The sequence below is a fragment of the Aristolochia californica genome, unplaced genomic scaffold, assembly GCF_029961685.1.
Source record: "Aristolochia californica isolate CCGP_79_NKW_82.1479 unplaced genomic scaffold, dmAriCali1.0.hap1 SCAF_15, whole genome shotgun sequence".
In the NCBI taxonomy this organism is placed as follows: Eukaryota; Viridiplantae; Streptophyta; class Magnoliopsida; order Piperales; family Aristolochiaceae; genus Aristolochia; species Aristolochia californica.
In genome coordinates, this window is record NW_027181826.1 from 24,180,784 (window position 1) to 24,203,536 (window position 22,753).

The 22,753-nt window shown below is 36.1% G+C and overlaps 2 protein-coding genes across 3 annotated transcripts; one reads left to right on the plus strand and one right to left on the minus strand.

The window, feature by feature from the left end:
• Positions 1-1,451: 1,451 nt before the first annotated feature.
• LOC137951678 (anaphase-promoting complex subunit 5) lies at positions 1,452-10,399 on the plus strand. The gene is made up of 20 exons (XM_068798509.1): positions 1,452-1,622; positions 1,867-2,026; positions 2,118-2,239; positions 2,417-2,660; positions 3,989-4,148; positions 4,277-4,355; positions 4,509-4,594; positions 5,366-5,498; positions 5,602-5,634; positions 5,781-6,035; positions 6,155-6,232; positions 6,323-6,579; positions 6,786-6,845; positions 7,087-7,154; positions 7,349-7,454; positions 7,548-7,689; positions 7,822-7,920; positions 7,996-8,260; positions 9,616-9,683; positions 9,783-10,399. Exons 1-20 carry the CDS (start codon positions 1,452-1,454, stop codon positions 9,930-9,932), a joined length of 2,736 nt encoding a protein of 911 aa, XP_068654610.1. The 3' UTR covers positions 9,933-10,399.
• Positions 10,400-11,995: 1,596 nt separating this feature from the next.
• Positions 11,996-15,560, minus strand: LOC137952177 (uncharacterized). 2 transcript variants are annotated; one of them, XR_011112196.1, is made up of 4 exons: positions 15,010-15,560; positions 13,385-13,573; positions 12,635-13,185; positions 11,996-12,396 (listed from the first exon to the last, which is right to left on the minus strand). XR_011112196.1 is itself a non-coding variant. In XM_068799248.1 (3 exons), the coding sequence occupies exons 1-3, from the start codon at positions 15,187-15,189 to the stop codon at positions 12,697-12,699; spliced, it is 858 nt and encodes a 285-aa protein (XP_068655349.1). In that variant the 5' UTR covers positions 15,190-15,560; the 3' UTR covers positions 11,996-12,696. The 2 variants fall into 2 exon arrangements, 1 of the variants encoding a protein (XP_068655349.1); XM_068799248.1 differs by having other exon boundaries at positions 11,996-13,185.
• Positions 15,561-22,753: the final 7,193 nt, after the last annotated feature.

Here is a 22,753-nt window from a genome sequence, read left to right on the forward strand (position 1 = left end):
TGGGTTGAGTGTAATTTAAACTAGGTTGAGTCGTTTGCACAAGCATCCATTAACCAATGAAACCTGACCTCCATCACCAATGAGCTTCGGTTCATAATGACTGCGAAATTATATGAGGCTCTACCAGGGGTATTTAGTGAATTTGGACTTAGGCATTTTTGCATAAATAGGTCTAGTTCATTTGCCATAGATTTTGAGTTTAAAAATTTTATTAGTGTTATAAAATGTTGTTTTATGTTTTATTGTATTTGCCCTACTAGGATGGGTGGAGAGTCTAATTAAAGGTAGGTGAGGTAGCCATGGGTGGGTTGAGTCGAATTCAAATCAGATTAAATCCTCGGGCGTCCATTAGCTAATTAAACTTGACCCCATCACTAACAAGATACAATTCTTAGTGACTGCACAGTCATATAAGGTTTTACCAGGGGTATTAGGTGAATTTGGATTTAGGTAGGTTATTGCATCACTAGGACTAATGTGTAATGGAAGGTGGGTCGAGTTTAATTCAAATCAGGCAAAGTCGTCTCTATTGACGTCATTAACCAATGAAACTCAACCCCCATCACTAATGATGCACTGTTCGTAGTGACTGTAAAATCATATGGGATTCTACCAAGGGTATTTGGTGAATTTGGATTTTAGGTGTTTTTGCATAAATAAGATTAGTTTATTTGATATGGATCTTGCATTGAAATTTTTAAAATGTTATTGAATGTTGTTGAAATCTTTTGAAGTACTATGTAATGATCTTGCCATGCGATAAGGAGATTCGGGTGTTATAAATATGGACCACGTGGTTTTTTTTTTGTTTATGTTTTATTGTGTTTGTCTTAGTTACTACGACTGGGTAGAGTCTGATTAAAAGTAAGTAGGATAACCAAGGGTAGGTTGAGTCTAATTTAAACCAGGATGAGTCATTTGCATGAGAGTCCATTGTTCCAATTACAAGTTCCATGTTCCCATAGTTTGGTAGACTCTTGCCTAATATCAATGGATCATATTAGCCTAATTGTCTCACTTTGAGACATGGTTTGCTTTATAAATGAAGGTTGCCCATTTATGGGGCACTTGTCCAACTCTTGAGCTTTGAAGTAGTATGTGACAAGATCAGGATCGTCCATTTATGGCATATCTGCCTTACAAGATAAAGTCCAGGCCATCCATTACGTGTGGGTCATACTTATATCGACGGCCACGATTCTGTCTCAGCGGCCCAGGAAGTCCCTCGTTGGGCCTTGGAAAGATTGGGTTTTCCCGTTACAGAAAATCCGGCCGTCCTTTTTCAAACTCTCACGAGCCTCATATATCTAAACCCTGGATTTTAATGAGGTTTCCATTTTTGTTTCATTTTTCCCGGCTATTTTTAAAAAAATCAGGAGCTCTGCCGCTCATCTTCTCCGTATTCTCGGCTTGGATTTTCCGTCTCTGCAGTCTGAAGCCGCTCAACTTCCATGGCGGGCAGTGTAAATTCTATCGGATCCTTCGCTCTGACTCCCCACAAGGTCTCCATTTGCATTCTCATCAATATCTACGCTCCCCCTTCGCAATCCGCTATTCCGTTTCCGTTCTCCTCCGTCTCTCAGCATAATCGCCTCGGGCTCTTTTTATTAGCCGTCACAAAGGTACTTAAACTGTCTGCATTTGCTTTTCTGGTTAAACATTGCAGGTATCTATTGCTTATAGATGCCGTTTCGCACGAGTATTGCTCGTTTTCAATTCTTCTTCATCGGAGAGAATTTAGCTGAAGTGATGTTAATGCATTATTTGTCTCTCTTTGAGTGTTATTGGCTTCTGCCCCTTCTGTAGTTTAAAGTGTTTGCAAACTCTTCATGACATATTTTATCTTATTTTATGATTATTGAACAGGCTTGTGATGATTTCTTGGAGCCGTCATTGGATGAACTCACAAATCTGCTGTTGACAGTTGATGGGTCACTCTATGATTGGTTGGGTCAGCATTTAACAAGTCAGCTTACTTCTTTATCTTCACCTGATGACTTATTTAACTTCTTCAATCGCCTTCGCAGTGAGTTTAATCTTTCAAATGTCTCATTTCCTTGTTTGCGGACATTACTACATCTGTAAACAATTCAGACAATTCATCAAATTTTTACCAGATGTTCTTACTATCCCTGAGTTGGGCACCGTGGAAGATGATCAGACTTATATGGATCCGGCCAGTCACCTTGGAATGTTTCTACGTCGTTGCATATTGGCCTTTAATTTATTATCATTTGAGGTATTGTTGTTCTTTGGTTTTTGTATATGACAAGTTCGTTCATGTTCTTTTAAACAACTTTTAAATTTTGGAGATGTTCACTAGTGTAGACGAGCAAAAATGTTGCGGACCAACAATTACACCTTTATTTATGACCTGATTGATATGACTTTCTCATTCCACAATAAACGTTTCCAGGGAATGTGCCATTTGTTGACCAATATAAGGGTATATTGCAAAGTAAACGATCCTCCTTATGAGTTGCCAGAAGAAGATGACTTTGATAATGAATCAGAGTCATTGGATGAGGATGATGAAGGCCTCGATCTTGAAAACTACGAATTTATGAAAAATAAGCGTGATTTTGAGACTGGATCAAGTGCTGGAGAAGGCTCTAGTTTTCATATTCATACACCCAGATCACTCTCTAGAATAGTTGACGGTATGAACTACATCCACTTGTATTTCCTAACCTTTTTATGTACTATAGAGCTGTTTGAGCTTCAATGGATTTGGATCTTACTTCCCTGTCAGTTTAGGTTATAAAATAATTTGAGACTGTGCCCATTTACATCCTCTATATGCATTGGTTTCTTGTGGTATATCCATCTATTGCAAGTGTTTATGAAAACCTGGGTACTAAAAGCTCATCTGATATTCCTTCTTACTTTTTGTTAGGGATCTGCTCCCTCCTCCTTTGTAATTTTTCACTTGTTAACATATATACATCTTTATAAAAAAAAAAAAAGAAGAAGAAAAGGTCATCTGATATTCCTTTAGCAACAAAAAACTTTAGATTGCAAATCCTTCTTACTTTTTTGGTTTCAGATGCCATTGGGTTGCTTCAGTGTATTATTGGTTATTCAGCCTCTGGGCTAGGATATTTGCTGATTATGCATTTTTTCTTTTTAGCTTTTTAAAATCATTTTCTTCCATATTAAGAAGAAAACTTGTTTATGAAAAGGAAAAACAAGTATATTGAAGATGGACCAGTTCCTCCCAGAACAACTAGTCAAAGGTAGGAGTTCTCTCCCAATGGATAAGCTTAGGATCTTGTTGAGCCAAACAGGTGTTGGATTATTCTTCCACAACAACCTCTCTCACTCTTAGACAATTCCCTGAGACATGGAGCACATGTACAACCACAGAATGGTAGGACTTCTTTAGCCACTAAAGCTCCTCCACACTTGCAGGCCTAAACAGATAACTTGGCCTGAGATGTGAAAGACATACATATGGCTCCATGGAGAACATATACAAGGGCCATATAGAACACATACACAGACCACTAAACCAAAATAGACAGGCTTGGAGTAGCTCTAATGCCATGTTAATGTTAGGGAGAATCTTCTTGAATGAGTAAACAAAGTTAAGAGTCATCTTCCCAACTAGTAACCAGAGGATTTCTTACCCCAAACTAGTGTGGGCATTCTCCAAGGATGACTTTCTTGTTCTCAGTAAAATAGCCTAAGATGGGCTGCACAGATCCAACCACAAATGTTGTGATTCTTTTCCCACCAATAAATTTTGTATGAAGATTGCCATCACTCAACCACCACTGTAAAAACTTAAAAAGCCTTCTGTTTTTCAATTTCAGATTCCATTTCATCAGTTTATGGCTATTTAACATTATCATTAAAATGATCAATTAATGTTTGAGTCTGTTGGATTAGTATGTTTTTTACTCTCAGCTCCTATTCTGAAAAGAGAGCTCCGAATAATGAGGTAATAGTTATCATTGCAATTAACTAACTTAAAATGATTAAGCAGATATCCAAGTTTCTGTAGCATCTAAGTTTAAAGATTCTGAAGATGATGCTCCACACACTGAGGTTGATAACTCTCTGAATGATCAGCAAGGTGGACTATTTTTACGCTCAAACTGGCAAATACAAGGGTATCTGAAAGAGCAAGCTGATTTGATTGAGCAGTAAGTAACTAACGATCCCTCAATTTAATAATGGAGATGGTGGCTTTTATTGACATATTGCTCTTGTCAGAGCTGTTTGCCCTGTTTTGCTACTGGGCTCAACTATAATAGCTGTTTTTTTTTGTCAGGCATGGCAGCTCGTTTCCTTTAAATCCATTTGAAGCTATCCTAAAGCAGCTTCAGAAGCTAGCTCCAGAGTTACACTATGTAAGTAGTAAAACTGGATTTTACAGGGGTTATTTACTCTTACAGGAAATGCTCTGCTGTGCTGCTTATTGTTTCAGGAATGCTTTTCTAGACTGTCTATGTTAATGGAAGTACTTTTCTTTTGTTTATATGACCCATTGGGCTACCTTGCAGATTCACTATTTGCGTTATTTGAATACTCTTCACCATGAAGATTATCTCTCTGCTCTGGAGAATATTCATTGCTATTTTGATTATAGGTAGATATTTCACTGCCTTACGCGCTTCATTTAGCATAATTATATAATACAACATGACAAGGGTATGTAATGTAATGTTTTATCTGAACATAATTTTTCTCTTAAGAGTATTTTTCATAACGTCAGTTTTCTAAGGCAGAAATATGTTTTGATCATGTTATCCTGTTGATGCAAATTTGACTATTGAAAGTTTATAGTATTTGCCACATCCTCCTCTACTCAAGTAGCTTTGAAGCATGTTCTTTGCTTGGCAAATGCTCTGGCAGACTCCTTGGCCAAAGTGGGATCTCTTTTTTAACATCGTGCTGTTAATGTTACCCATCTAGGTTAACTTTGTATTCTTTTTTTTTTTTTTTTCTTTTCTTGCTGTTTTGGGCACTTTGCCCTTCTTTTAATAAAATTCTCATCTTTCAAAAAAAATATACTATTTTGAAAATTTTGTCAATAGCCAGTTGCAGCTCAGCAGATAAGTTAATTTTGGAACCTTCACTCAGTGCTAAACTTTAAGCAGTTCTTTTTTTGCTTCATTCCTCTTCCTTGCTATTTTTTTATTTTTTATTTATTTTTAAAGACAATGAAATAGGGGGAATTCATCAATGCGCCTGAAATAGTGCAGAAGATGCAACTCTATTATTAATTACTTGATACTCAATCATCTTGATTTCTATTTTTTTGATTATTTCCGTTTTATTTTTTCTCATTTATAAGTCTTGCAAGAAGCAGTTTTTAGTGTTTAGTGAAAGATTCTAATTTAAAGCCGTGTGACTAAAGTGCAGGGATGGAAGGAATTGATACTGTATCTCCTTCTTCACCTTCCGATTTTCCCTTGGGAAGGTACGAGACTGCTTTACTGTGTTTAGGAGTCATGCATTCTCATTTTGGGCACTCAAAGCAAGCTTTAGAGGTAATTTCACATAAACATTTGTACACTTGTTTGCTTGTTGTTGTTTTTTTTTTTTCCGGGGATCTTATTTATTGTGTAAATGAATCACTCAATTACTTTCCAGGCACTAAATGAAGCAGTTCAGATTTCTCAACAGGTAACTCTGGTGTTGGTTTTTCAATTTACTCTTGTTTATAATTTTTTAAAGATGGTGTTCAAACAAGTTTGCAAGTATAATCCTATATACATGCATTCATATATGTATTATGGTTTGATTATCATAAAAAATGTTTCTCCATGCAGAATAATGATGATACTTGTCTTGCATATACATTATCAGCAATCTGCAACCTCTTGTCTGAAGTAGGTGTTTCAAGTACAACTAAAATAATGGGCTCCACCTATTCACCTGGGATTGCTAGAAGTTTGGGTACTTCATTGTCAGCCCAGCAGCAGTTACTAGTACTACTGGAGAGGTCCCTCAAGAGAGCTGAGAGCTTGAAGCTAACACGTTTGGTGGCCTTCAATCGGCTTGCTATGGCAAAATTTGATCTCAATGTAAGATGCATATTGGTTTATTTTATTTAATGTTCTTTTATCTTAAAAATCTGAAAAGGAGGCCCAATGATTGTCTTCTGATCTGGTGAAGTTCCACCTCAACATCTTTTCTTTTTCAGTATGTGAAAAGGCCATTAATATCATTTGGGCCCAAAGCATCTACAAAACTCCGAACTAGCCCAGTTAGTGTCTGCAAGGTAACTGAAACATGTATTGTTATGATGATAATTAATCTCCCTTCTCTTTTGAAAATGGAAACTGATATTTTAATAGCGTGTTTGTGACAGGAACTGAGACTAAGTTCTTATTTGCTTAGTGAGTTTGGATCAGATGGGGCTTCACTGACACTTGATGGAGCTTTTAGCACTACCTGGCTTAAGAATTTACAAAGAACAAGAACCCCGTCCTTGCATGAGAATATGTTGGAAAACGACTTTGATGCATTCCACTTTGGAGCACAGCCTAACCCGATTCCTGGCTCTATACTACAACTGGCTGGTGCATCTTACTTGCTTAGAGCTTCTTCCTGGGAGCTTTATGGCAGGTACCATAAGGCAATCTATCCTTTGATTGTCTAGTGGGTAGATTTTGAGTCCAAATATGAAAAACTCTTAATTTGTTGTTTTTTCTTGTAGGTGGTAGTTATTTGTGTTTGGAAGTCATCATAAGTGATAATGAGGTTGCTTTGGTTAAATAAATCTGAATGTTCCTACAGAAATTTACCATTTTCTTCTTTCATCCCATTTTCAGTGCTCCTCTCGTTCGACTAAATGCATTGGTCTATACAACCTGCTTTGCAGATGCTGGAAGGTAATGACCAAAACTGATTATTTTTATTCTTTTATTGTTATTATTGTAGTCAAATACTTATAATGCTTTGCTGTTCTTAAAGTTTCCTGCTTTGCAGATGCTGGAAGGTAATGACCAAAACTGATTATTTTTATTCTTTTATTGTTATTATTGTAGTCAAATACTTATAATGCTTTGCTGTTCTTAAAGTTTCCAGTAGGCAAAAAAGATTCACTTTATTAATATCTTTCTGAATTTCCAGTTCAACGGATTTATCTCTGGCATATGTGAAACTTATCCAGCATCTTGCAGTGTTTAAAGGATACGAAGGTCAGTGTCTTTTGTGTCAATAATATTTAAACAGGCAAAAACTTGGCTTACATATGGGTTAAGGAGAGCAGTTTGTACTGTGGCATTTGAGTAAATAATCTTTGAGTGCTTAAGCAAACTTGTTCTGCAATTCTTCTATGGGCTTAGTCAGAATACCCCTTTCTGATGAAGATTCACATTCGAATTTTCTGCAGAAGCATTTACTGCTTTAAAGTTAGCAGAGGAGAAGTTCTTATCTGTCTCGAAATCACGAATCCAGCTTCTAAAACTGCAGTTACTGCATGAACGAGCTTTGCATCGGTAAGGCTACCAAAGATGATGTTACACTCGGTAACCTCTCTCTGCCTCTCTCCCTCTGTTTCTCTCTCTGTATTGACTCAGGAGCTGGTCCAGGGGACATCTCAAATTGGCCCAACAATTTTGTGATGAGTTTGGAGTGCTTGCTTCTTCTGTATCTGGAAGTGACATGGACATTAAAACTGAAGCTAGCATTCGGCATGCAAGGACCCTTCTGGCCGCAAAACAGTACAGCCAGGTACTTCTTCCCTCTCACTTATCATTAATATTGTTTCCTAATATCCATAGAGAATTAACCATTGGAATGTTGTGCTTCATTTATTGCTGTACATTTTTCTGCGCTATAATCAAGGAGCTAATTTCAATACAGGCAGCTGCTGTAGCACAATCTCTTTTCTGCACATGCTACAAATTTAATCTCCAGGTTGAGAAGGCCACTGTTCTTCTCTTGCTTGCAGAGATTCACAAGGTAAATTAGCATGTGTTTTGCAGTTATATGTTAAATATACATATGAATTAAGTAAATTGTTTTTTGCTTTTTCAGAAATCTGGTAACCCAGTGTTAGGTCTCCCATATGCCCTTGCAAGTCTCTCATTTTGCCGATCATTTAACTTGGATCTGCTTGAAGCCTCAGCAACGCTGATGCTTGCTGAATTGTGGCTCTCTCTTGGACCAAAGCATGCAAAACGAGCATCAACTCTTGTACATGGGAAACTTGCTCTGATCCTTGGTCATGGTGGACTGGAGTTACGTGCTCGAGCAAATATTGCTGTTGCAAAATGCTATTTATCAGATCCAAAATTTGCAGGTATGAGAAAATGGACTTTTACCCACAGGATAAGGAAACCCCTGGGTATAGCCATTTCGATTTTAATTGCCCAGGAGTATGTTACAAAGTAAAAAAAATTGAATAAGAAACTGATGGAAGTCAGGGGTATTTTAGTAATTTCATGTGTGAATAGTTCAGTAATATTACAGTTAAGTTTGTCCAGATATTGGTCTATGGTTGGTGTGGTTTAAAGTGTAATTTTCTGCTTGCTTTAATCCTTATTATTCATTGGTGTGCAAGTCGACTTATGAGGGGCATTTCTGTCCAGTTGTAATTTATTACTTAAGTGAGGTTAATAACGAGATTCAGGGGTCTACTTCTGATCCCCATTGGGAAGGCTGCACATTGCAGACCTCTCTTCTTCATTCTTCAGCTTATTTCATTTCTTTTCTTTTTAATTATTTTTCAATCTACCTACTTGGTATCAGAGCAATCCAGTCCGTAGATCGAAGCCTAAAGTTAGAGTTTTCCTTCCTGAAATCTGCGACCTCCCTCCAGGTTGAATTTTTCAATTGCTTTTGTTGATAGAACTTAAAGGTTATGAACTAGTCAGTGAAGTTTTTCTCTTTTTCATAAATTCAACATGGTATCAGAGCAAGTTTGTAAATTGATACTATGTCAATTTACAAAGATGATGTGTTTCTATCACTCAATCAGGTTCTAGGGTATTTTTTTCAAGTTCTTTAAACTCATGTTTTTTCCCTTATTGTTTCCTTATTGAATTTCAGTTAGCCTTAGCTCGTTGTTATTATCTATTGTGAGACCTCTACTATTCCCTATCTCGATTTGTCATAATAGACAGTATGATTGCCAAAATTAGCTCCTACAATTGCTAATCCAGTGTGGTCCTAGATTAGCTCCCATGACTTGGATGGTCCTTACCAGAAACAGCAGTGTCTTTCACCTTGTCATAGAATTCAGTGTTGCAGTCTTGCAAGTAATTACAAGTGGTCCTAGTCATTGATGCAATGATATATATGAAGTGTTCCGTTTTCTCAGTAAAACATGATTGTTGGGTATTTGTGCAACAAAAAGTGGTAATTGCATATCAGGATCAACTTAGCATAGGGAAATGGAATTACATGAGTAAATAAATGAAATGTGTAAGAAACCCAAGAAGAAGCATTATAACTGCCTACGGGCAGATATTTTATTTTTTCTCCAATAGAAAGAAAAAGAAAAAGAAAAACTTAGTGTCAGTCAAATTTTCTTTTCATTCTTCTCATCAGTTCTCGACAACTAGGTTATTTATTTTAACTAAGACGAAGTGATTGTTCTATTCTTAATCATATTTACTAGCTTCTGCTGACTTCATTGTATAAACCATTTGTCAGTTTCTGAAGATCCTGATGTGATGCTTGAACCCTTACGAGAAGCCATCGAAGATCTTCAAATTTTGGAGGTGCGCTTAATTTTCTCATTGTTGCAAGTAGAAGGGAATGTTGGGAATTCTCTGTCCTCTTCATGTGTAACTGATTGTGATAATAATCTTTATGTGCAGTATCATGAATTGGGTGCGGAAGCCTTCTATTTAACAGCCATTGCCTTCAACAGACTAGGGAAGTTACAAGAAAGGGAAGAAGCAGCAACTTCTTTCAAGAAACATATAACTGCTCTAGAAAATCCGGAGAATGTAGGCACACACATGTGAATGTTGAAACTATAGCTCTCGGGCAAAGAAAGGATATCAAATACTCATTCACTATAGGAGGTAAAAAAAGCTTACATGGTGTGATCGATCAGCCTGACTGCTGGAGCTGAAAACCATGGAGCACTTACCGAACTTGACTGTCTAATTTCACAGTGAGCCATATCTAGCGAGTTGCAGTTCTCTTTGCCAGGTATTCTGTTGCACCCTTCGTTTAGACAGTTTTGTAGGTTCACTGAGGCTTGCGGATCATGTAATAACGGGTTTACCCATTTGGGTGCCTGTATATAATTCTGAAGATGGCTAGTTCTTGAACTTAAACATGGAAGCTCATTAAAAAAAGAAAAAGAAAAGGAAGAAAAGATCTTAACACGAGAGTTCCACCTAATTCTATTTTGATTTTAATCATGTAGATGGAGCAGGTTAAAAAATTTAACAGGGACCTTTTCCCCTATATAAAGACCATCAATGCCCACTTCTTCAAGGACTGATGTCATTATGAGATGAAGTAATCTCGATTATTTGTATGTAATGCAAATTTATGGTTTCTGAATTTGGGTTAAAATTAGATAATTTCTGAATAGAAAAAAAGAATCTTGACCTAAGTTCATGTAAATGTATGTGTACCCAATTTTTATTTTTACCATCAAATTTAAATTAAATAACTTAAAATTTAATTTCCTATTTAATATTTTATGCATCCAAGTTGGTGTTATTTGAGATTTTTAATCAAATTTGATGATAAAATTAAATTAATGATATTTTCAAAGTAGTGTAGTAATAAAATTCTTTTCAATTGAGGAATTATTTTAAAAAAAAAAAGTTGGGTACAATCAACCTCTGCTCTACTTGAGTTCACCTTTTCAAAATTCTTTCTAAATATGAAAATTTAAAAATGATCAATTAGATCAATTTTAGGGAAAATACACGGTTGTAATTGGAGCTTTTCTTTATTTTCGACCTCCCAAGTGATCAGTAGGCATAAAGAAGAAAAATAACATGAAAGTCTTTCAATTTCAAGCTACCTTGGCTTCAACCATCTTCTCGTACTCTTCAATGGATTTGAAGAGCTCGGAGTAAATCCTCTTCCTAAAGCCTCCACAACCTCCTTTTTTATGTCTTCTCTTCCTCGTCCTTCACCATGCACTCCACATACAGTAATATCCCCAAGAAGACTTATCAGGACTTCAACATGGATGACAATACTAATCTATGTTGTATTTTAGTTGCATTGAGTGAGCAAAATGCTATTGTGTTGTACAAGGAGAAGATGGTTTGTTTGACAACGGCAGAAATCGTACCGAGCATGAAATTGCTCAAGGTCATGTTCATCTGATAGGGGTTATTCTCGAACCATCGCATGATGAACCAAGTGTGATTCCAATGGTGTAAATGACACTGGAGTTCATGATTCTGACAACATAAGTGGCACTGAATTTGACACCATGGAAGGCAAAAAAGAAGATGTAGTAAAAAATGCAATTTACAATGATGGTTTGGTGGGTGTAGAGGATGCGAAATTAGATAGTTACAAAGATATAAATGTGTTTCCAGGTGAAGAAGAGGAAGATAATTTCATGGGGCATCAACGGTTTGAAAATTTGTTTTGGGCATTTGGTCCCTCTATAAGTTGGTTTTGAGCATTGTAAAAATCTTACAAATGTTATGGGACACACTTATATATAACAAATACCTTGGTATATTGCTTATAGCAACTGTATTAGATGATGGATTATTTCCATTAATATTTGGTTTTATTGAGTTAAAAAATAGTAAGTCTTCAAATCTTGTAAATGAAATAACCAAGTTGTAAGGTATAACATCAAGAATCCATGAAATGGATGCAAATGTTTGTGAAAAAATTCATGTAAAAATCTTTACAAATTTCGAATTTCTCTGAACCCCAAGCTGCTGATGTGAAAAATTACAAGGCATTGTTGAATCAAATTGCTTTAGGGTTTTAATGAAGTTGAAAGTTGAAGCAGGCAATCAAATTTCACTGTAATTTTACCATAACTCACAGAAATTGAAGAACATTCAAAATTCAGATCATAAAATCTCTATGATAGTACATTTATGTGACACATTTCTTTAAATTTAACCCACCTGTTCCTGAAGCTGTTGCTCTTGACTCAGAAATGTTGGCATAGAATTCCTTGATGTCATCATGTCAAAGACTTCCAGCAGATGATATCGGCTTGGATAATTACTTGAATGAAAATAACAGTAGCCGAAGACACTGGAATGGCAACAGCACCAAATCGAAACAACTAAAAGGTGTGAATTTTTGGTGCCTGATCTCTTGAACAATAAATGAAACATGAGCCCGTTTACAAGATGAACCACTTTGGTCGTAAATACTGACTGCCACCCTCCTCTGTTCAACCTGCTTGTTGTAAAATTTCCCCAGCTTGGAGGCTTCTGACGGTGGTCACAACTTGTTAGGTTTAGACTAAAACAGCAGACCCTGTCCATCAAAATACCATCATATCATTTCCCTTGTCATTAGAAGTCCAAGGTGTAAAAGTATGGAGTAGAACTCCAGGTAAAGCTGAAGACTTGAATGGTATAGTGTACAATACATCCAGTACAGAGATTTTATCCTGCAGCAACTCAACCAGGACTGTCAATTTCCAACACCCAGATAGATATTCCAATATCATCAGTTAAGAGATTCCAATACTTCAGTTGGTGAGGAGACTGACCATCACAGCATTGCAACAATCACTCATTTGAGTCTTGTAAGCAGATAACTGCAAAAGGGGCTTTACTTGACATGGCGCACCCCAACAGTTTTCACACGGAACCGATATTGAGGTTGTGAATCCTCTTCTTCATCCTCTCCATCTTCACTTGAATCATCTTCCACTTCATCCCACCTAGAGTAATCCAGTCTGGAATGACCTTTTGGCTTTGGGATCGTTTCCCAACCATTCGGATTCAATTTGGACAATTCTTTCACATTTGGAACTTGAGGGGGATGAACTTCAGGTTTAAGAATTGGTGATACAGTTTTCTTAGCCACTTCTATGTCTGGAACCACTGGAGAATGTTCTAGTGGTTCTTCTACTTGTGGAACCACTGGAGGATGACCTTGTGGTTCTTCTACTTCTGGAATCACTGGAGAATGTTCTTCTAGTTCTTTCTCTCCACTATCCTCTTCTTTTTCTTCAAGCTGGTCTTCTTCCTCTTCTTCCTCTTCAAGTTCAGCAGCTAAGGCTTCCTCCTCTTCAGATTCAGGTATGGGAGCAAGTGACTTCACAAGTAACAGACAGCTAGATTAGATGGGTGGGATGAGAGGAGAGGATCACATGCTAATTTTGCATCCAATTCTCAACTTCCAAGTGTTTAATATTGGCTTAGTGCCTGAATCATTAAGGAGCCAATTAGAATTTTTAAGAAGGTTGACTTAGGTACCATTAAATTGAATAACACAAAGCTGGAAAAAGACTTACAAGTTGTGTTTTTAGTTGAGATTGCAAATTCTGATACACTTCGGATGAAGGGTTTAGCTCCACGAGCCTGTTGACATCAAAGAGTGCAGACTGGTACTCCTTAAGGGTGACAAGTGTCTGGGCACGCAACATCAAGGCACCAGTATGCTTGTAATCCAGCTCGAGCACTGATGTACATTCTTCAGCTGCCTAAAATGGGATTTTCACCAGCAAACAATAAGCACAAGAATAGTCCCAACCCATGCCACAATGCACATGTAGATATTTTTAAGCAAACTTTGTAAGTTTGTTGAGATATAATTTTTCCTTCACATGTTTTTATTGTCTTTTACAGATGCAAGGGAAGCTTAAAATTCATTTAAAAAAAAAACCCTGTCCACAAGTTAAGGAAAAGCATATACATGAAAAGGGTGCAGAGCAATGTGAGCAGAAATTTGTAGAGTCATTTTGTTTTCAGAAAAGATTGAGTTCAAACTAAAGTCTCATGTCCTGTTTCATGGAAGTGTCTACGATCAGTTGCTTGAAGTCAATGTTTTGCTGATATATTTTCTTTGCCCAGAAATAAAGGTCCCACTCACAATGTTGATTCAGGTTTCCATTTCAAAACAATGCTTTGTGTAAAACTGACAGGATTTATAGGAATGTCCCAGGAGCAATGGCAGCAGAAAACTATTCAGAGATTTTGATGAAATTGTGTATCACACTGCACTTGTTGAGACACAATTGCAAAGAGGTACAGCTTTGTTCATCATTTTTGGTCACTGGTTTTCTTATTTTCTAAAATGTTCCCAAACTTGTAAGTCTGCCAACAAATTTCTTCTAGTGTAAATCATTTAGGGGAGAAACACTTTATAGTGATTAGCTTATCATGGTTCGTTTCCATTCAATGCCTTTGCATCTACACAGTCATATCTAAATTCAAAATAAGTTTTCTCACAAGCTCTTTATCTATAATGTTAAAAGATAATCAGTTTAGATAAGCTCACGGTTAACTAATAAAAAAAATTCAAGCCCAGCTTTCTATTATGTTTAGTCCGATGCTTCAAAAGGTAAACATCAAGCCATTGAAAACTAAAAGCAAAATATGAAGTGCTGTTTACCCTTCTAAGTTTGCTGATTATTTAGCATTTCTTGATCTTCTGCTATGTGCTCTGTAGTAAATGTTGCGCCTAGTCATGTAAAGCAGTCTCCGTATAATTAACCATGTTTTCTCACATCAAACAGGACTCAAGCTAAGCTAACAAAGAAGAATAAAAGAGAACATCCAATACAAATTTGATGATTTTCTTCAATCAAATATCCAGTATTATAATTTGACAAAACCAAAAACATTTTTCTTGGTTTTCATTAAAATCAATAGAAAGATCCAATAGGAAACAAACTTTCGGAATTGAAATATTTGAACAAAATTAAATGAAGTAAGCAGCTCAGTTTTTCAAAATCATCCAAATATTGAAGTTCCAGATAGCAAAATATATCAGGAACAAAAAATCGACATTACTGGAATTCCGACTACATTAAAATTCGAAATTACTCATCGAAGACAACAACTTTATAAACAATCTCAATTAAGTTTATTAAATCTTAATCAATTGAAAAAAAAAGAAAAAAAATGGAATATCTACCTTCTTAAAATCGTGCAGTTTCAGAAAACACGCTGCCCGGTTGCTATGCAGCGCAATCTTCTGCGCCTTCGTCTTAGCCATAGCAAGTGCTTCCGTATAGAACTCCAGAGCATCCTCATGCTTCCCGTCACGGTACATCTGATGAGCTCTTTCAATCTTGTTAAACGACGCAGCCGCCATCGCCTATAATCTTCCCGTCTCAAATCGATCTCGTCTAACACAATTTACTCCTCCTTTTCGATCACACACCCGCGGAAAAAAAAAAAAAAAACTAACTCAATGACGTAAAAGCACAACAGAATCCAACAAGATAGTATCTTCAAAACCCAACGCACCAGCTCCTATCTGAAACTATCTTCGATACCCAGATCTTGATTCCCGGTGACAGAATTGACGAAAGGTTTATGTCAGAAACGGGTACCTACATATCATTTGGAGAAGTACGGGACCGAAAGAGGGAGATTTGGGAATATCCCCAGAATCTGAGGTTTGATTAACCCTACAAAAGAGAGCGCTTGGAGGTTTTACCAAAAAAGGACAAAGGACGGTGAAGTCGGAGATCTTATAAGCGCAGCAATTTGCGAGGGGCGCCGTCGACGGCTATTTAATCATATAGGGTGGCAGAAGAAACAAAAATCTGGAATTCCAGGCAATCAGCATTGGAACGTTGGCCTTTTCTTTCTTTTATATGACTCCGCCATAAAGATGAAATAATCATGTCCAAGTAGAATACCTCAGATGAAAGACGTCTCGGACGTATTTTTTGTTCCGTTTTCTGGGTTGTATCCGCACTGACACGGCAGCCTGAGCCAGCTCGCAAGCGGTTTGATTCGATTGATTCGGACTCAGTCTGATTCAGTCTACCTGAATCTTGAGCCGAATTCGAAATCCCGGATCTTGACTGAATCAAGGTTCGGTTAAAAAACTTGCGAGCTGGCTTGTTAATTTAACAAGTGGTGCGGGATTCGGGAGAGTCGAGACCGGGGAGCGCCTAGCGGAGCGAGAGTGAGGGCGAGGGGGGAAATTTTTTTCCTCCCCTCGTCACTGCTGAGCCCCTTCGACTGCTACTGTGGCCGCCTCTGTCGCCGTCGATAACTACCTCGCCGGCCGCCTTTTGCCTTTACGTCGCCGTTGATTATGTGGCCGCTGCTTGCTTCCCCCCCCCCCCCCCCCCCCCCCCCCCCCCGCGTGAAGATGATTTCGCACGTGTGACTTTTGCTTGTGCGAGATCATAAAGTGAAATTTTTTTCTTCTTAAATTCTCCTTCCTCATGGCTTTTGAAAAAAATGAAAATACATTTAGTAGAAATAAATTTCTAGGAGTGTCTCATGGTTTTTGTAAATATTTTTCTAATTAAAAATTCTTATTAAAAAATAATATAATTTTCTAAGTAAGATTTTCCTGCCAAGATGATGGGCTAGAAAATCGTATAGAATTTTTTTGAATAAGTATTTGACAGTTGATCCTGTAATACTTTTAGCATGAGGCAATTTTTATAGTAATTTTGTGTTTGACATTTTATTTGATTAAAAATTTATAGATAAGTATAATATTATATTAGATTGATTATTAATTTTTATTTATTTCCCTATAAGAGGCAATAAGAGGTCCATTTAACTTTCCTAAGAAAATTTTAAAACATTTCTTTTAATTTTCTAATAAGTCACTAATAGTAATAGAATTTTATTTAAAGTTTTTTTTGGAAATATGTATCATAGGAAAAACATTTCTAGTAAATTTTCAACTAGGGACTCTAAGGAGGCCATAGTAAATTTATGGCCATATTCAAAAATTACAAAATAAACTAGACGGCATTTGGAGTAACAAAAATTAATATTAGTGCGTTCTAATCCATTATTGAAATTTGAATTTCCCCTATCATTCTTTTTCTAAAATGTATGCATAATTTTATATATAATTAGTTGACATATATTTTATATAAAGTATTAAATGTAGGTTAAGCTCGAACTCAGCTAGAGCTCGATTAAAATTATTAGGCTGGAGTTCGATTACAATTTTTGGTTCGAGGCTAGGGTCGGTCGAGCTCGAGTTCAAAATATTTAAATCAAGCTCGACTTGAACAAGGTTCAGACTCAATTGGATTCGATGCCACCCTTATACCCAATTTTAAGTAGACGTCATTCCCAATTTTATATAAAATGTATGCATAATTTTATATACAATTTATTTGACATGTATTTTTTGAAAAGTTTTAAATGAATGTTGAAGCTCGAGCTCCATAACAATTTTAGGCTCGAGCCTAGGCTTGGCTCGAGCTCGAGTTAGAAATATTTAAATCAAGCTCGCCTTGAACATATGCAAGTTCGGGTTCAGCTCGACTCCATGCCACCCCTAGCTAGGTCGGCTCAAGCTCGAGTTCGAAATCTTTAAATCAAGCACGGCTCGAACATAGGAAGGTTCAGACTTAGCTGGATTCGATGCACCCTTATGCACCCTTATGCCCAATTTTAAGTAGAGGTCATGCCCAATTTTATGTAGAACGATTCCAATTTTATGTAAAATGTATGTATACTTTTATATACAATTTATTTGACATATATTTTTTGAAAAGTTTTAAATGTATATTGGAGCTCGAACTCGAGACATGTAATTTTTGAAAAGTTTTAAATGAATGTTAAAGCTCGAGCTCGGCTCGAACTCGGTTAAAATTATTGGGCTTGAGCTCGATAACAATTTTAGGCTCGAGGCTAGGCTCAGCTCGAGTTCGAGTTCGAAAATTTAAATCAAGCTTGGCTCGAACATAGGTAGGTTCAGACTTGGCTCGACTCGATGCCACCCCTAATGACGAACCAGCAAAAGTGCTACCCTTTAAGTTGCAATGGTAAACCTCCACTTAGAGGCTGTATAAGAGTCAATATATCAGGGAACACTCCATAGGCCTCATGAACCCAAAGGTACCTAGTTCCTCCTAACCCACATTAAACCTAATGTTGGAAATGAATTTATATTCATTCACAAAACTTTAAATAATACTTGAATAAAACCCAAATAAATAGATTGGCGTTGATTACTTTTTTTTAAACTGCTTCACCAATCATTCTAAATCAATAAATTAATTAAATAATATATCAATTTGGCTTGAGGTGTGTAATAATCGTCTTTGAAAGAGATTCACTTCCTATATTTTTTTGTTCAAACCAGACCGAATGGAGGATTTTTCCTCTTTTTCTCTCAAGAACTCATAGTTCAAATATGCAAGTCATACCAATGGTTCAAATTTGTAACCATTTCATCCAACGGATGTTGATCCTCATACATCCCAATGGTCGAATTAGTCCGATCATTTCAAAAACTCATTCTGCACTGACTCCACATGTCATACGTGCAACATGCAACGCCCACCCGAATATAAGTGTAACACATGTGAGACCATGCACACGTGCACACATAGTCGACTTGTGCGCACATGTGACTTTGTCTCACCCACACTCAAAGGAGGTAAGAAGTTTGAGGTTTATAGGTCTCTTAAGTCCCACTTTGTTGAATTTAGGAGCCCATGATTGAAACCTAGAGCAAGATGAGAGAGGAAGAAAAAAAAAAACAAAGAGAGAGAGAGAGAGAGCTCGTGTAGAGATGAGAGAAGAGAAAAGAGAGAAAAATTTAGACTAAGAGAGATATTTTTCACAAGTTGAGAAGTGGAGAGCTTGATTGAACACTTCAACCAAGACCCCTATTTATACTATTTCAATTACATATTAAGAGATATGATAGGATCCCTAATATCCCTAATTACATCAATCATGATTATCCAAATGTACATATATCAAGGGAAGATAAATCGATTAAAATAATCAAGGAAGATTGCCAAATCTTCCAACTCATGTGATAAAGATTCCAGTTTGTGTGATGACTCATTAAATCACCTCACGTGATCATGGTGGTCCCACCAGCTCGTGCGATCATGATGGGTCCCACCTTATAATACTCCCCCTCAAGCTAGGGGTTAGAAAATATCGTAAATGCCCAGTTTAATGTAAATGGTGGACAAAATCTTAGAAGTGATTGATTTGGTTAAAATGTCTGCAACTTGCCCATGTGAGGAGATATGTTTGAGAGATAATATTCCGGCTTGGAATTTTTCTTGTATGAAATGACAGTCTACCTCAATGTGCTTTGTTCTGTCATGGAAGACTAGATTTGAGGTGATATGTTTTGTCGATTGATTATTGCAATGTAGATCCATAGGGGTTTCTTTATAAAATCCCAATTCAGTGAGAAGGGATATGATCCATAGAAGTTTACTAATTGTGTATGCCATGACCCTGTATTATGCTTCTGCACTAGACCTTATAGAGAAACCCTCTTCTTGGAACTCCTTTCAAATATCACAATATTCTTTCTCGTGCTTGCTAGTGAGTAAGTTGGTTTGTGCATGTATTGACTCACCACACTTACTGCATATAATATATCCGACCTTGTTACACAGAGATAAGTGAGTTTCCCCACAAGTCTTTGATATTTTTCAATATCCACATCTTCTCCAGTGTTTGTAGATTATTTTGTATTTGGAATCCATAGGGGTTTCTACTAGTCTACACCCCATCATTCTTGTCTCCTCTAGTAGATCAAGGACATACTTTCTTTGAGATAGTATAATCCCATGTTTAGACTATAGTACTTCAATACCTAGAAAATATTTAAATTCTTCACATATCTTTTCTTTGGTTTCCTGAATGCCCTCGGAATCACTACCGGTTAAGACAATATCATCAACATATACGGCCAAAATCACTTTGCCTTCAGGTGTGTCTTTAAGAAATACAAAGTGATCTACGGAACATCTATGAAATTCGGCCCGTATGAGTGTTCCACCTTGTCACACACTTAAACAAAGCAATATTGGACTAAAGAAAATGAAAGAAGAGAAAGAGAATAGAGAGGGAAGAGAGGCTCACACTCAAGCCTCTGACTTGCATGTGTGTGCCTTTCAATTTTTTAAAAACCTTTGACATTTTCACCTTTTTAAAATAAAAAAAAGTGACACTTGATTAGATCAGATAATGTTCAAGTAGTCAGTATATTATAGTTTTTTGTGACATGTATCTTTCGGACTTGAACCTTCATCTAGTCGGTATTTCGCCACCCTCACTGGTCCTAAGTGAATGAATCTTGAACTTGGACTTTATTTATATGTTTTGAGAATACCGAACAAATAAGTGTTAATCTTGGATGTCAGTTCCATCTGGGTAGTGTGTTATTGCCATGTGCATGTATTTTGTCTTATGAGTGCCCTCTAGGGAACAAACCTTAATTATTTGATAGATTACGGCCTCACAATCACACTCACACTCACATTGGTGATATCTCCAAGTGTATTCTACAACTCTATACCATGCTATATTAGTCTCGGTGTTATTAAGGTAATATACCAACTTCATAACTAGTATTGTTAGGCACTTCATAGAGATGAGACGTGAATTGAATTTACTTTAATTTTCTACTCATATCAGTTACTCATTCACCTTGTTTTCCCATTGAAACTTTGATTTGGGATTTTCAATCAGATAGATTGGCTTTCATCCCATCTCCCTTGAAGCATATTGTATTTGTCTTCTTGACAAGCCCTTGGTTAGATTATCTTCCAAGTTTTTCACTGAGTTAATATAATTTAAGGTTATAACTTCAGTGGATGTGAGCTTCCTCAAAATTTCATATTGAAGCTCAATATACCTAAATGACTTTGAATTATAATTTTTATTTTAAAAATTTATTATAGTAGCTTGATTATCACAATTAATTAAAATAGTTGGAATTGGCTTATCCATCATGGGAATGTATAATAATAGACACCTAAACTATTCAGCTTCTCCACTAGCCAACTCTAGGGCTACCATTTCAGCCTTCATAGTATATCTAGTGATCAAGGTTTGCTTGGAAGATTTACAAGCGACTGCTCCGCCACATTATGTAAATACAAACCCACTAGTGGCTTTAGTGTTATTGGAATAAAAAATCCAATTAGTATCAATGTACTTTTCTAGTACAATAGGAAATCCAAAATAGTGTATTCCATAATTAATAGTACATTTCAAATATTTAAGAAGTCTTTGAATAACATTGTAATGAGTTTTATCTAGGTTACTTGTATACCCACTTAGTCTTCCTATTTGTATAGTTTGATAAATACATTAGACTTCCGATCATTTGAGAGTACCCCAACTATGAAACACGATCCCCACCATTCTTCTTTAATTTTATGATAGAATCATATAGTGTGCCCAAGTCTCATATCCGAACCATTTCAAAACTTTTTCCTCATAATGTGATTGACTCAAAGCAATCTCATTTTTATTTTTAATTATTCTGATTCCTAAAATTATATGTATTTCATATCAAAATTATCATTAAGGTATCTCTTTACCTCTAATATTTTGATTTTTTATTTCCAAATATCAAAATATCATTAACATAAATACGTAAAATAATAAAAGACCTATTGTATGTTTTCTCGTACACACATTTATCAAAATCACATATCTTGAAACCATATGATAGGATCAACCGATCAAAAATTTCATATCATTGCCTATGAGCTTGTTTTAGACCATATACGGATTTGACTATCTTACACACCTTATTCTCTTGACCGAGAATAACAAAACCCTCTGATTGTTCCATACAAATTTCTTCCTCTAATTTTCCATTGAGAAAGATTGTTTTAACATCCATCTGATATATTTTGAGATTATATGATGCAACCAATACAATAAGCACTCAAACTGTTGTTATCCTAGTGATCGGTGAATAAATGTAAAAAAAGTTCATTGCTTCTTTTTGACTAAATCTTTAGCAACTAATCTAGCTATGTGTTTTTTTATGGATCCATTAGGATTATGTTTTCTTGTGAAAATCCATTTGCATCCAATTGGTCTAAAGCCCTAGAGGTAAGTCTATCAATGCCCATGTATAATTTGAAATAATTGAATCCATCTCACTTTCAATTGCCTCCTCCCATAGGGGTGAGTCACTAGATTTAATTACTCTCATAAAAGTCAATGAATCTCTTTGAGGAGAGTGTAAGGATCATCTTCTAAGTTCTTTTCGATCCTAGGTATCTTACTCCACTTAAGTTTAATTTTTGAGACTATTTCAGTATCCTCGTCGTGGTATCTAGAAGTTTCTCCTACTTGTAATTTTCTCTTTTCTTTAATAGCAAACACAATTTAAAAAAACATAATATCATCAGATTCTTTAATAGTATTTACAAAAAAATTAGGTGAATATACTATTAAAAACTGATACGCTTTGTTATTTTCTACATATCCTACGAAAATTGCATCGTAAGTCTTAGAACTCAGTTTCATCATCTTGTTAAACTTAATCTTATATTTAGTAAGGCAATCCCATACTTTAAAATATTTAAGACTAGGCCTTCTTTCCCACCATAACTCGTAAGGTGTTTTCTAACTATCCTTGTATGGAATATGTTAAGTAGTTTATATGTTAAAAGTAAAACTTCTCCCTACATATTGTTGGGAAGACCTGAACTAGATAACATGGAATTAATCATGTCTTAAAATGTTCTATTTTTTCTTTCAGCAACTCCATTAGACTCAGGAGAATAAGGAGTTATGGTTTCATATATGATACCCTTTCTCACAAAATTTCCAAATTTTATAGAACTATGTTATCCTCTTCTATTTAACCTAAGTCTTTTTTTTTTTTGGGTGGTGGGGGGGGGGGGGGGTTGCTTTTCTACTTTATATTTATAAAATTTGAATTG